Source organism: Anneissia japonica, unplaced genomic scaffold (assembly GCF_011630105.1).
Source record: "Anneissia japonica isolate Jap-2015-1 unplaced genomic scaffold, ASM1163010v1 scaffold987_len1640505_cov201, whole genome shotgun sequence".
Lineage (NCBI taxonomy): Eukaryota > Metazoa > Echinodermata > Crinoidea > Comatulida > Comatulidae > Anneissia > Anneissia japonica.
The window spans coordinates 1,496,163-1,509,750 of record NW_022714175.1 but is presented as its reverse complement, the minus strand read 5'-3'; the positions used below and the strand labels follow the sequence as shown (position 1 = coordinate 1,509,750).

The following is a 13,588-nucleotide window of genomic DNA, read 5'->3' as shown; positions in this document are numbered from 1 at the left end:
ATATATAGCAGACTCATTGCACTTTGAACAATTAAATAAATACATAAGTGTCGGAGTTACAAGATTTTACTATCGTTTCGAGCATAGCACTTCAACGAAGAGTTTTAGGCTTATACCATAGTAGTATATATATTCATCAAACAGCATAGGACACATTATGAGGCTCATCTATAACGAATACACTGTCTGCACTTTTTTTTAAAGGAGAAATCACAGTTGGAAATGTACGGCAGACATTTCCCTATGGTAATACAATCGACACCATAGAAATGACTGGAGAACACCTTCTTCAGGCTCTTGAACATTCTATCTCAGGCCATGATGGCCAGACAAGAAGTAACGACTTTTTACAAGTGGCAGGTAACGCAAATAGAAGGATTTTGAATCATTTGTTCTTTTTCCTCAATAGCAAATGCAATGCACTCTGTATAGTAATATGCCTAGACACATAGCCTAACATTATCATAATAGTCGGAAAAAACGTAGCATTACACCTATATTTCGTTCAGATAACAACTACTCTTGGAAAATAGTCTTGTCAAATATTTTGCGGAGAGAGAGATAATCTGATTTTTTTTTTAGTGGTGCTCATTGGAAACAATTTGCCATCTGGTGACTTTTAAGGGTCTGGGCAATCTGTTGTATTTTCTTTCCGTTCAAATGTTCAAACTTTTGCTTTCTTTTGTTATTTGTATACTTTCCATTGTTTTACTGAATAAAGAAATGATAGTGAAATAAAATGTTAAATATATTTCAAATACAGGGCTGCGTGTTCTTTATGACGTCACTAGACCTGCTGGTGATCGCGTCACGGATGTTCAAGTACGTTGTTCTAGGTGCACAGAGCCAAGTTACGATAAGCTTAAGGAAACTACCGTGTACAGAATTGTTACAAACAGCTATATAGCTGGGGGTGGTAGTGGATACAGTATGGTGAGAGACAACAAGTTGAGTCAGACAAAAGGTATGATTAAACAAATTATTATAGTGATTATTGATAGTTAAATCATGGACCTATAATACTAATAGGTCCATTATTAAATAGCTTGTGTCAAACTGTGTATCACAAACTCAGCTCATTATTAACATTTTCTTTTCTTCTCACAAGGCCCTCTGGATATGGATATTATGATCAATTATATTCGTGCCAAATCACCATTGACCACTGCACTGGAGTCTAGGATAACTATTCTTTCCGACAGTGACTGCCCTCCATGCAATAGTGCTGTGACGTCATTCAATTTCCTAATGACCAGGGTCGTTTTATTAGGCCTATGGCTTTGTATATTAGACAAGAGTTTAATACAGTAGTATTAATTATTTAACGCAATAATGGCCTAAGTAAATTTTGATATGAATATGTATATAATTATTATGTGCATTTTATATATATATATATGCATATATACTGTATTACTGGATGCATGCATACAATATCATTATCCATTTCACTAGCTAGATGCTTGTTTGCTATTGCTTGTACATTGGGTGAAAGATGGAATGTCTAGGGAACGGTTAACACACCAGTACCAGTCGCAGTTGACAGATAAACTGTGGCCTACATAGTACAATATAAAATAAAGATTGCAGAGTAAAAATAAAAATATCTATAACGGAATAATTTTACACAAGTTAAACATTGTCAAGTTACACTTGTTTTATTTCTTGAAAACTATATAACACAATCCGAATAATACCATTAACTATACACTTTTGTTTTAAAGTCTAACAATGACTAAATGCTTGGTGGGTATATATTTCGTATTGCAAAGCAACATTGATCAGCTTAAGACATGGTACAAAATATACTTAGCAGTGAAATAACTGGACAAAAAATAATTGCACTGAATTAAAGCAGCTTCTACCATAATCGCGCGTGCGCAGTGCATGCGAATTCAACTTAACCGCAAGCAAGTGGAGTAGAATCCGCTTGTACTGACTTATTTAATATCAGTGTGAACAGATGTTTCTGGAGTGTCAATCACATTTAACACCTGGCCAATCAGAACAGGGCCAATCATACACGCTTTTCCCACAAATAGACATGTCCCACAAAAGCATGTCTACGTACGTGTTTACGCAGTCGTTTTGTGGAACCTTAAAGCCAAATCCAAGGAGTAGAAAACGGTCAATTTTGATTTATAAACTGGAAATTATGACGAGTTAAGATTTTAATGAGCTGTTTACACGGATAGCGAGCTGGTAGCTAATCTGAATTTGCTCATATACAGGTGATCAAATTCAAACTTATGGAAAATTGTGATTCTAAGTTTTATGCAGGCTTTAAGTAAGAACTTGCTTGAAGATCAGGTTGGCTTTTAAGAAATACCTCAATGGATTAGCTCTGTACACTACAAATTCAAGTAAAGAAAATCAACAAATGTATACAAAATTATGAAGTAATTATCACAAGTAATTAAAACCATGAAAACAAAACTGTTCTATACAGCTCGTAAATATCGTAAAATTATATTCAAAAATGAATTCATTAAAACACCAAGCATTTTTTGCAAGTATGATAAACAAAAAGTGAACCAAGCATAAAAAAGTACAGATTAAAGTAGTAAAGTTAGTGCTCAACAAATTTTATCAATGTTCTCAAAATTGTATGAAAAATTTATTGGATAATTCATATGGGAATGAGTTTCATAGCTTGGTGGTTGAGATGCTTGACTTTTGAATCCCAGAGTTCCTGTTTCAAATCCAATGAGATATCAGAATTAATTTTTTCATACCGCTAAGCCCCATGTACATACATTTCATAGTTTATACAGAATAACCCTGTTCTATAATGGACATTTCCGGAGTGTCAATCAAACTTAAATGACAAATCAGAACAGGGCCAGGAATACACGTGTATCCTACAGACAGTGGTGGCCCCAAAAATTTGCCGAGGGGTCTGCCGTGTCCAACGGAAGGGTCCGAACGAAAGTGCCGACGAAGCCTCGTTCGACGGCCTGGAATGAAAAAAATCATTTGATAGGGTTCATGGAGAGAGTTTTATGGCTTAGTATGGTCCAAAATGTGCTTTTAGACCACAATATTATAGATTGACAATCATAATAATGTTATTTGGATCGGAAAATTATATATTTTTTTAAAATTTTCGATCTGACAACCTAGTTGTTCATCGGACAACAGAGGGTCCAGGCCTGTCCGACGAACAACTAGGTCGTCAGATCGAAAATTTTTTTAAAAATATATAATTTGGTTATCCAAATAACACTATTTTGGATAATTCCCACCCTGAGCCCTGCCTACAGATACACGTGTTTGTGTATGCTTTTACCCTCTTTTACAATGTCCTTTGTGTGACCTTAGCAACAATATCCAAGGGGTGTGGCTTAGAGAAAAGGTCCATTGGTGGGTGTTGTTTTAAAATTTGACGATTTAAAGTGTATGTTTCGCATATTGATTGCAGTATAGTTTAAATTACTTTATGATAAACTCCACAGAAACTATTGTGGTAAACAGGCTTTATCCTAAATTGACAAACAATAGGTTATTGCAATTGTGATTCACTAAGACGATTTGTAAATATCTAAAAATATTCATTACAAGAAATAACATGAATATAAAAATAATCTAGCTCTACATTCTATGTTATGCAATGCACGGATGTAGTAACTACAGTGTTACAGTATATGCACAGGAACCAGGCTCTTGATACAAAATATATTACCAAGCATGAAATGAAAATTTTAAAGTTTCTCCCATCATCAACTGATGTATTTGTCGCACATAGAACAGAATGTAAGAGTGTACATGTGAAATATGAGCCTACGTCAGTAACATCTAATCAAAAATCAGAAACCTGAGGATGTTTCTATTTACTCATGACATTCATCTCAAGAAAATGTCACTCAGAGTGATAGGATTCTTTCCAAGTTAAATCAAATATGGTTTGCCCCATGCTGAAAGATACTTAAGGCCAATACAAGTAGGATCCCAGGCCTTTTTAAGGAAATATATTGTAGAGCATGTGACTTGAATCAGGTCACATGAGAAGCAGTTGCTGCAAAAATACCCTTTATTCAAATTGAACAAATATCTCATCACTAATAAATTTCAGTTTTGTTACTTTATTTTGTGGATCAAGGATGTTTTGCCCATGCATGAATGGCAATCAAGAAACTATAGGGGAACCTATTCCAAAAGCTAGTGTGAGGTGTTTCCTATTAGGTCCAGGGGACTATGACCCTGGAAGCTCTTCTGTACATAAGAGCTATGTAAATAATTTCATGCTAAGTTAGGAGTTCTTTAGCTGCACTCATTGGCAGCTGCTCTGTTTTTTTTTGCTTCTTCAACTATCTAACTTTCATTCAAGGTGTGTACTTTGGAAAAATAAAAAAATAATAATTTTGCTGTTTTATCGCAGTGGAATGGTATATACAGTACAGTACATTTAAACATATACAGGTATTCTTACAACACTATATTCCAAACCCCAAAGGAAAAAATTATATTGTAACAAAAGGAAGAAAATAGAAAGTAAATTTAGCAAAATTCATCTTAAAAATCACATTGAAAGAAAATCACGTACTAAGTACCTTCTTACACTAAAATTTCAGATCCTTTCTTATTGGATGATATGCATTTCTGGGAAGTGCTGGTACACACATTATGGTAGACCTGTTGGCAAAAAAACTGAATAATTATATCTGATCAAAAGTCCTGTACAGATTAATTTTATTTGACGAAAACATGTGAAATGCCGAAATACAGTCATGATGACATCACATCATGACCATATATGGGCACATCATGACTATATTGGGTTTCTGTCAAACAGAATTTGATAGTGTGGACAGGGGTTAAAGAGATGCTACACTTTATGAAGGTCGTAGAATTAATATCAAACTCTATATTTTAAAAATGTAACCATACAAATTCACCTACACATACACAGGGGACCACTCCTTCACACATAATGCACTGCAGTATCTCAGCCTATTAATACATGTATATAAATTCTTAAAGATACACTATCTGAGAAAAATTTTACAATTTTAATTTAAACATTGAATTGCTTATTTAAACAGATCAAATATTATTAACTCCCGTTTAGATGCAGATTAAAACAACGAACCTTTAAATTGTGTCAATCAAACATCAAGACGTGTCAATCAAACATCAAGACGGACCAATCACAACAGGGCATTATATGCTTGTCCACAAATATATGTTGTCCCACAACCACATTTTTAGATTTACGCTGCTGTGGGACCTTAGCAAAAACATTCATTCAGCTGGGCTTAGATGAACAGTTTATATAGTGTTTAAAGGCTTTTGAAAATCGTGTTGAATTACTAGCCAATTTAAAGGTTCTACACCACAGAACCTATGCAAAGAATATAGAAATAGCATTATACATTATGCATTAAATTGGCTAAAAGATCATTTTCTCATTAAAATTTTTAATTGAAAGTTAATATATTATAAATTAAGCAATTCAAATTAAAATTTTATTCTTAATTTTATTATATTATTAACAGAGAGTATATCTTTTATTTAAAAAAATGAATTGTAATTTAGTTGTCACTGTCACTATTACTGCCTTTACAGTTTTCACTACCATCTCTGCTTCTGCTTCGGCTATTGTTACGTGATCGGCTTGCGGAATGCGAACGACTACGACTTCTTCTTCGCCTGACAGGAGTTCGGCTTCTTGACTTACTTGCACTACGCCTATGTCTACGTTCTCTGTGGCGGTCCACACTCCTGCGCTGCCGGCTGCGACTTCGGTGCCTGCGACGTTCGCGGCTTCTACTGCGGCTTCTATAGTACTGCCTTTTATTCCGTTCGTAACCATCCCTGCAGAAAGCAATAAGATTTTACACGTTACAATAAATATGTTCTTATTATAATACTTCTTTGCCCTCTCACAGCATATACAAATAGATGTGTACTTTGCTTTTACAAACCATTCTTATCATAAATATCTTTAGTGCACACACATTTGTGAGTGTTCAGTCATATTGTAGTGTTTATTTCTCAATTCTTTAGCTTGTTCATAGGGTCCAGTATATACAATCAATTTACTCAAATATGGTTGTATGTGTGCAATTATGACGGTGCAGTACCATGCTTAGTTGTTTAATTGGAACACAAAGGAAACATTCCACTGTGCATTTCCATACAATACAATGTATGTATTCTTTAACATAGTGCATTATAACCTGTATTTCAAAGGGAGCGTGTTTCAAATTATAACCAGGGACACAAAGATCTCATTGGTTATTTTATGCTTCAGCGCACACACAGTCGTTACCATGGTTATAAACCCTTTCAAAGGGCCCACAGCAGACGAAAATGTAATTGTTAGGCTAATAAACAAAATTTTAAAACTTTTTCGTTATATTTCCTGGCAAACCAATTATTATAACAAGATCTGTTGTGGCTGCTTTAAATACTTCACCCACTGAAAATGCACTGACTTCTTTAAATTAATCTAGGTCTATCCATAAAACACTATTCCACATGCTCAAGCAGTCTACCAAATTTCAACTATACCATAAATAAACTAGTTAAATCAGGAAATAACTGGCTTTCTTTTTAAACCTTGATTTCCTGATACATCAATCAGGCTGGATAACTGCATGATATCAAATAGTATTCAATTTCCTGGTAAAACATTAAGGAGGAACAGAGAAAACTAAATTACTGGTTTAAAACTTAGGAATGCCCAGGAACAATTAACCCAATAATCTTTTTTTTCTTTCTAATTTTAGCAAAGAGACATATTAAACTGGATTTTAGACCTGTAGTTTGCCATTACCAACCAAAATGCGTGAGGAGAATGATTTGGCCTAGGGTTTTCTGGACTAATCTATAGTACAATAATAATTTTATGTAATATGACATGAGAAATGTAGCATACCTCTGCCTGTCTCGATAATCTGTAAAAAAAAAAATTGTTTTGACAAATTAACACTTTAAATAAAAGTTACATTTATGCATAGAAAACAAATTACTACAGTACTTTCTTTACTCCATATTGTAATACTTAAAATAAAAATTGAAGTATAAATTATATTACCGCGAGCCCGTGGATCACGGCAGTCCCTGGCAAAATGACCAAAACGGCCGCATTTGTAGCATTCATCATCTGCCTACAATAGTAATAGAATAATAACATTTTATAAAACATAATATTAATGTAAATGATACAGTACAACATAGGTCAGTGAGTACAGGTCACACTCCAATTGATGACCATTTCAATTACTGTAAAGACCATTCTGTGGCCCCAAATTAACAAATGTCTTCTATCTTTATTATTATAATACCAGAGCTGCTAAAAAACCATGGAAACCCCGGTCCCAAGCGTGGTCTTTAATTGGAGGGAGGCCTGCATATAACTAGTGAAGAGAATATGAACAAATCAACTCTTCCTTAGTTAGGCTAAATAAGGTTATATTATAATAAGTGATGCATTGTGGTGTTGATATCTTCCTGATTCTGGACAATACAGTAGTAGACCCGAGGCACTAGGCAAAGGCAGAAGCTACTGTTACATCACACTGTACTTGCCACTGGGTATCTGCATACAGTATATCCACCTGTGAAATCGATGCTGTCCCGACATTGGTTGGTATAACACAATTAATGTTTTATTATTTTTATCTAAATACAAATATTTACTTGCTTTCTCTTTTTTTCCCCCCTGGATTAGAGCTTTGTATCCACTGCAAAAGGCGCGGTAAATAATACATAGATATTACCTTACGACAGGAGACAACCTGTCGTGACCTTAATCTTCATATTGTGTGAAGCAGGTACAGTAGACTAAGTGAATAACCAAGTCTCATAATGTACATTGCTCAAAATATATGTTTGGGACAAAATTGTTTTAATTTTATAAGCCATGAATTTGCTTCAACACAAGTTCACACATAACAATACAAATAATATATTAATTCACTTCAGTATGTTGTCATAGTTACAAGCAACACAAAGCATTTCCTTCCAATCAATTAAGCATGAAATGAAATTTATATGTAAATTGTTCTAATTTATGTCAATGTACTTCTCTGGCTCATTTATTCACAATAATATTCATAAATAATTGCTTAAAAACTCATAAGTATGCACTTAATTGAAGGAAATATTTATTTGTAATATTCAATGTCATGGCTGTCTGCAGAATTAACCATGTGTAACTGTGAACAAAACAAAAGATCATGCTTATTTTATTGGGTGCCATATTGTAGTTTCTCGAGTATAATCTCGCACATTTGAACACGAAATTTGGTGGAATTTAGGGTAGGAGCTCATATCTGAACCAGTACAAACCAAAGTACTGTAAGCCTAGCGGCATAGCTAGGCCAAATACTGAAGGTCCCCTCTGGTCAACCAAACTACTATAAAAAATGATGTGGAAATTCACCATTCACATGTAAGAATATTTTAGCTCTAAGGAACTCCATCACAAAAGCTTTTCACTAGTGAGCAAAACACACCTGGAACTCTAGGATTCCTATGACCGCCACATCCTTTCACTCACCAGCTCCTAAGGAATCCTATACAGATGGAGACAATTAGAGCTGCTAAAATCTTAAACTTGGAGTATGCATCTTCAAATTAAGTGATATTACTGTATATAGTCATTAAACCATGGAACTCAAGGTTTGAGGTCTTTGGTTCAAATCCTTATAAATCCCTTAATTATAAAAAAACATACGTCTAGACTTACATAACCTCGCTTAGGGCCGTATGCAAATTCAACAACAATTCGTTGTCCAGCAATTTCGCGCCCATTCTCGTACTTCACAGCATCCTGAAAAAGAAGTAATGAAAATTCATGAGTTATGCTAATATATGTTAGCATCTATTTCAAAAGCTTTTGGAACATGGCCTACCCAACGTGTCGATACTGTATATTCAGCATTCATAAGTAACAGTGTTTGTGTGTGAATTGTAAAGTGTCATAATATAACTTGGTTTAAGAAATATAGAATAAAAGAAAAATATTTATATGATTCAGTTAGATATTTTGTTGCAGGTTAGCATTATAAAGCGATGAACATGATGTAGATAAACAGTATATTTAATGAGTCATTCATAATTGTAGCATGTTACGTATTATCATTATGAATTTCAGTAGACAAATTCAAACACAGACCCAAGAAATCCAGCTGTCACTAAATTCATACTGTATAAACACAAGATAAAATGTTACACGAACAATACACTAAAACAATTTAGCAACCATCTCTTTTTATCTATTGTGGCCATTTGAAGGTGTATCTGTGTAACATTAGCTTGTGTTCATGTATGAAAAACAGATCCTAGGAAGCTTTCGATTTGCACTAGAACGAATTTACTCATGCATGACCATCCTACAGTATGTTCTCTACACAACATAGATTTGGTCAAACGGCATCCTAGAATCTATGTGACGAGGAGAACTTGCATGCGCAGATGACTTCTTAGTGATGTCTTTACGTTGTACATCCTACCGCATCGTGCAAGCGAAAGCTCCCTAATGTATCGCAAAGGCCTTAAGAAGATTCCCAAAAAAAGCATACATCTATGCACATGCTCACTATCTGTGTATCAATCATACAGTTAATTTCAGTTGGAATACCTGGGAAAGTCTGTATAACGTTTAGCATGCATCCTGTGTAACATTTCAATTGGGTATTAAAGGGGTAGTGAAGTTATATTACCTTGCTTTCGGCTTTTCACATTTATCAACATTATTACAAGTATGCAAAGATTACAGTATTTATTTTTCACTATTCCCCTCTGAATATGTACATTTTCAATATTTATTAGCTAGGTTGTGAACTGAACAGTTGCACACATCATAAGGCAATTCTGAAAATTTGGTGTGGAGTTGAATAGCTTAGTGGTAAGATGCTTGCCTTCAAATCCCAGAGTTCTGGACTCAATTCTTGTGACAGCAGGACCTTTTCTCACGACTAAAAACAACTCCACTCTTTAAGTCTCATTTAACAGAATTTGCCCATAAAAGCATCTCGTTATTTATAATATTCAAGAGGGCCCCTGAATATCAGCAGACATTTTGGGATATGCTGGAAGGGTCACCCCCTATAAATATGGTTTAAAATTATTTAATAAAATGAATATACTCTTATTTTGCAAACTCATACTTCCTCCTTCGTAATATTTGCAAGCTTGTGAAAATGTTGATATTTGAATGCCCCCCTCTCCCCACTCACGAACAACTACTGTATTTCCTATGGCTATGGCTACTAATAGTCAGGGGTGGTGCCAGGATTTGCTCGACTGGGGTCCGATGTCCGATAAAAACGTAAGTGGGCGTGATCGGGCGTCGCTTAAAATCTCATGAAAGTGATCCATGGGGTGATGCCCCTGGAAACTATGACAATTTAGAGGCATCAAAGGCTTACTTAATCGCTTTTTGAGTCCCCAACCCCCACTGGCGCCTCCCCTGCTACTAATATCAGATAAATTTTATGAATACTATATAGTATGTCTCAGTATCTCTCTCTGCTAATAGAAATAATCATGCCGAGGGACAGATCAAGGGAGAGGAATGAGGCTAAATGGCCAAAAAAGGAAACATAATCTGCTCGGACTATTTCAAAACCTTTTTACACCTCAAAAATACATCCCATTCCTACGCCCTCATACAGTATGCAGTCTTGTGTATAGTACTGAAAATAGGCGGATCCTACAACATCCATCAATATTTAAAGGTTAAAGGTTATATCTCTTCATCAACTTCAAGGTAAGTACATAAACCTTATCAATTACCAAGAAATTTCTACCAGATTTACGCATGCAATTATTTAATATTAAATTTGTTTTTCACAACAATAATTTGAATTTTATAATTTAAATTCTGTCCTTTTTATCAATAAAAAAAAAATTCATCTAGCATTCCACATACTTGATATGGCTGATGTTATAAAAATAAATAAATTAATGTTTCTTTAGGATGCACTCAAGTCTTGTACACAACTCCTTAGGTATAGATCTCCACATGACAGGGTATCAATTCAGTATGGGCGGATAAAACTGCACGTCATTTGGTAGAGGTAGCGAGAGTGTCATGGTAGCCTGGGTCAGGTGATGTGTCGTTGAGGGTATGTTCACTTAGATGAAGGGGCTCGTTACTCCGATTAGAGAGGACGAACTCGCTTCTTAGTATACTTTCTTTGGGGTGGGGCTACTCTGCAGGGTTTTCTCTCTCTTTCTTGTCTTTTTTGATTTTCTCTCGTCTTTTCTGCACAAATCAAAACCATGACATATTAAGTATTTTAATACTGCTCATGGATACAACAATTAAACGATTGATGTTTTGGCAAAATGGCTAAATATGATACTTCACATTCAATGCTACTGCATTTACAAAACTAACATAACAATGTTTTCTTGAATAAATTTTTATTAAAATGAAGATCAATGTATAAACCTACAATTTTAAATGTTTTTATAAAAGGCTCACTATAAATTAAATAAAATATTTAAAAAAATTCTTTAAATGCGACGTCGATGAAAGGAAAAATGATATTTGTACAAAAATAAACTAAAAAGACATTGAACAACACCATGAATACAGTGATAGTGGATGAGAATTGTTTTCTTTTTTGATGAAAATTATTTTTAAGAAAAGGAAACTACGCCTGCAAAGACTCATGCATACAAGGACTTATAACCTGAGTCCACATTGAGGGCTGGAAAAATTGGGTGACCGCACAACCAGCGGTCAGAGGCATTGCACAGTAGCCCTCTAGTCTTGATTCCCCTATTGCGGTACAGTAGGTGGGTTTTATGGACATGTTGCATGGACTAGTGTATACTTTCAATACCGTATAATACTAACCACGGTTTATGAACATTAGTTAAATCTGAGACTCAACAAAAATAACAGTTCATTCCAGAACTATCTACAGTTTGTGGTGAACAGCAAGCATTTATTATTATTATTATTATTATTATTATAATTAAATCTGAACGTTGCTGGAATTCAATCAAAATGCTTAGCATAGAACAGGTGACAAAATTGATAAACATGTGTGTAAATATAATATGATGTATAAAACATAATTAATTAGTACATCAAAACAATCAATTATTATGGTAATTAGGTAGGCCTACTATTGGTATTGTATTATTAAAACTAGTTAACTAGTAGTATTATATCATACTGATAGTGGTTTTCATTACCTTGTAAAATGTACAGTAATCATCACAAGGTTAAAAATAGTTGTGTAAATAAACATTACATACAGACAGTATGAGTGATTAATGGTGGTGTATGTACAGCTGATCATAAAATGCCATTCCCATGTGTTTACACATTTATTTTTGGTCAGTCTGTATCCATTATTTTTAATGCACGATAAATGTAAACATCCTGTGCTCTGCATTCTGTGATGAGGCTTAAAGCTCTGTCCACACTATCAAATTTTATGAGACAAATCAATGTGTGAATAAGCTCATATTTGGATGTAATATGACATCATTATGCCCATATATGGGCACATCACACAAATTTAAATTCGATAGTGTGGTTAGACCTTTATGGGAGTGGCACACACAGGAGTTTGAAAACTGGGGTCATAAATGTGTGTGTCTATTGTTTTAATATCTATTACAAGCAAATTAATTTGTAAATTTTGACAGTCAAAGTAGGGGAAGGAGATCATGGCCCTCTGTCACCACTAGCTTGGTTTGCCACTAACCTAATTCATCCAATCTGTACACTCAAATATCATTCAGTATGATATGGACACATGGAAATGCCACTCTAACTACAGTAATAGCATATATCAAATTGTTCAAACAAACAATATAACATGCCAGTGAATGGATTAGAGAAAGTAAAAAATGACAAAACACTGACATGATACAAGGAAAATTTCTTACCTCAGCATCTCGTCTGTCTTCATAGTCAATGAACGCATAAGCTATAGAAAAAAAAACAACAAAAATATGATCAAAATCACATGGAATTTATTCTCTAACTCTGTCATAACAATAAAAAATAGTGTAAGTTACCTTTCAGAGTTATAGTTATGACGAGATGTCATCGAAGGCTTCCAGAAACTAAACCATAACTCTGAAAGGTAACTTACACTCTTTTTTTTCAAATATGATCAATACTTAAATTTTTGATTTATTACTATTAATTGACGAATTTACAGTATATATTCATTAAACTAGAAATTGCAAATTGCAAGTGAAGTGCTGCGAAGTACAACTGCATATAAATGTTCTTCGAACAAAATTAATAATAAAAATATAACAAATAATATGAGACACGACCTATTGTCTATATTATAACACTTTTCATTGGGTAACAAAGTCGTAATTTTTCATTTTTGTCAAAAAGTGTCTATAGTGGTGAATTATGGTTTAGGTTTTTTTTAATAAAGTTTCAAAAATTTCTATGAGGCCTGTGTGGAAAATGTAGTTGATTACCAAAGGTTACAATTTTTATTTTGAAGACTGCATGGTCTAGGAAGTGTACATTTTTTTATGGGGCAAGTTTCCAAGGGCGGGTTTTCTAGGGGCGAGTTGACTGCCAAAGAGTGTTGCCAAAGTGCGAGCCAGCGTGTTATTTGATCACAAGTGCGAGACATAGCAAGTG

The 13,588-nt window shown here is 34.3% G+C and overlaps 2 protein-coding genes across 2 annotated transcripts in view; one reads left to right on the top strand and one right to left on the bottom strand.

The window, feature by feature from the left end:
- Window positions 1–1,637, top strand: part of LOC117108917 (5'-nucleotidase-like) — a 9,665-nt gene extending 8,028 nt beyond the window's left edge. Inside the window, exons 6-8 of the mRNA XM_033251099.1 lie at window positions 205–360; window positions 764–964; window positions 1,109–1,637. Of these exons, the coding sequence (XP_033106990.1) occupies window positions 205–360; window positions 764–964; window positions 1,109–1,311 (560 nt within the window). The 3' untranslated portion in view covers window positions 1,312–1,637. The remainder of the gene's footprint in view (window positions 1–204; window positions 361–763; window positions 965–1,108) is intronic.
- A 1,465-nt stretch (window positions 1,638–3,102) lies between these two features.
- The window catches only part of LOC117108918 (probable splicing factor, arginine/serine-rich 6), a 12,776-nt gene continuing 2,290 nt past the window's right edge, over window positions 3,103–13,588 (bottom strand). Inside the window, exons 3-7 of the mRNA XM_033251101.1 lie at window positions 12,865–12,905; window positions 8,696–8,779; window positions 7,040–7,112; window positions 6,881–6,899; window positions 3,103–5,814 (exon numbers count right to left, since the gene is read on the bottom strand). Coding sequence (XP_033106992.1) covers window positions 5,532–5,814; window positions 6,881–6,899; window positions 7,040–7,112; window positions 8,696–8,779; window positions 12,865–12,905 — 500 coding nt within the window. The 3' untranslated portion in view covers window positions 3,103–5,531. The remainder of the gene's footprint in view (window positions 5,815–6,880; window positions 6,900–7,039; window positions 7,113–8,695; window positions 8,780–12,864; window positions 12,906–13,588) is intronic.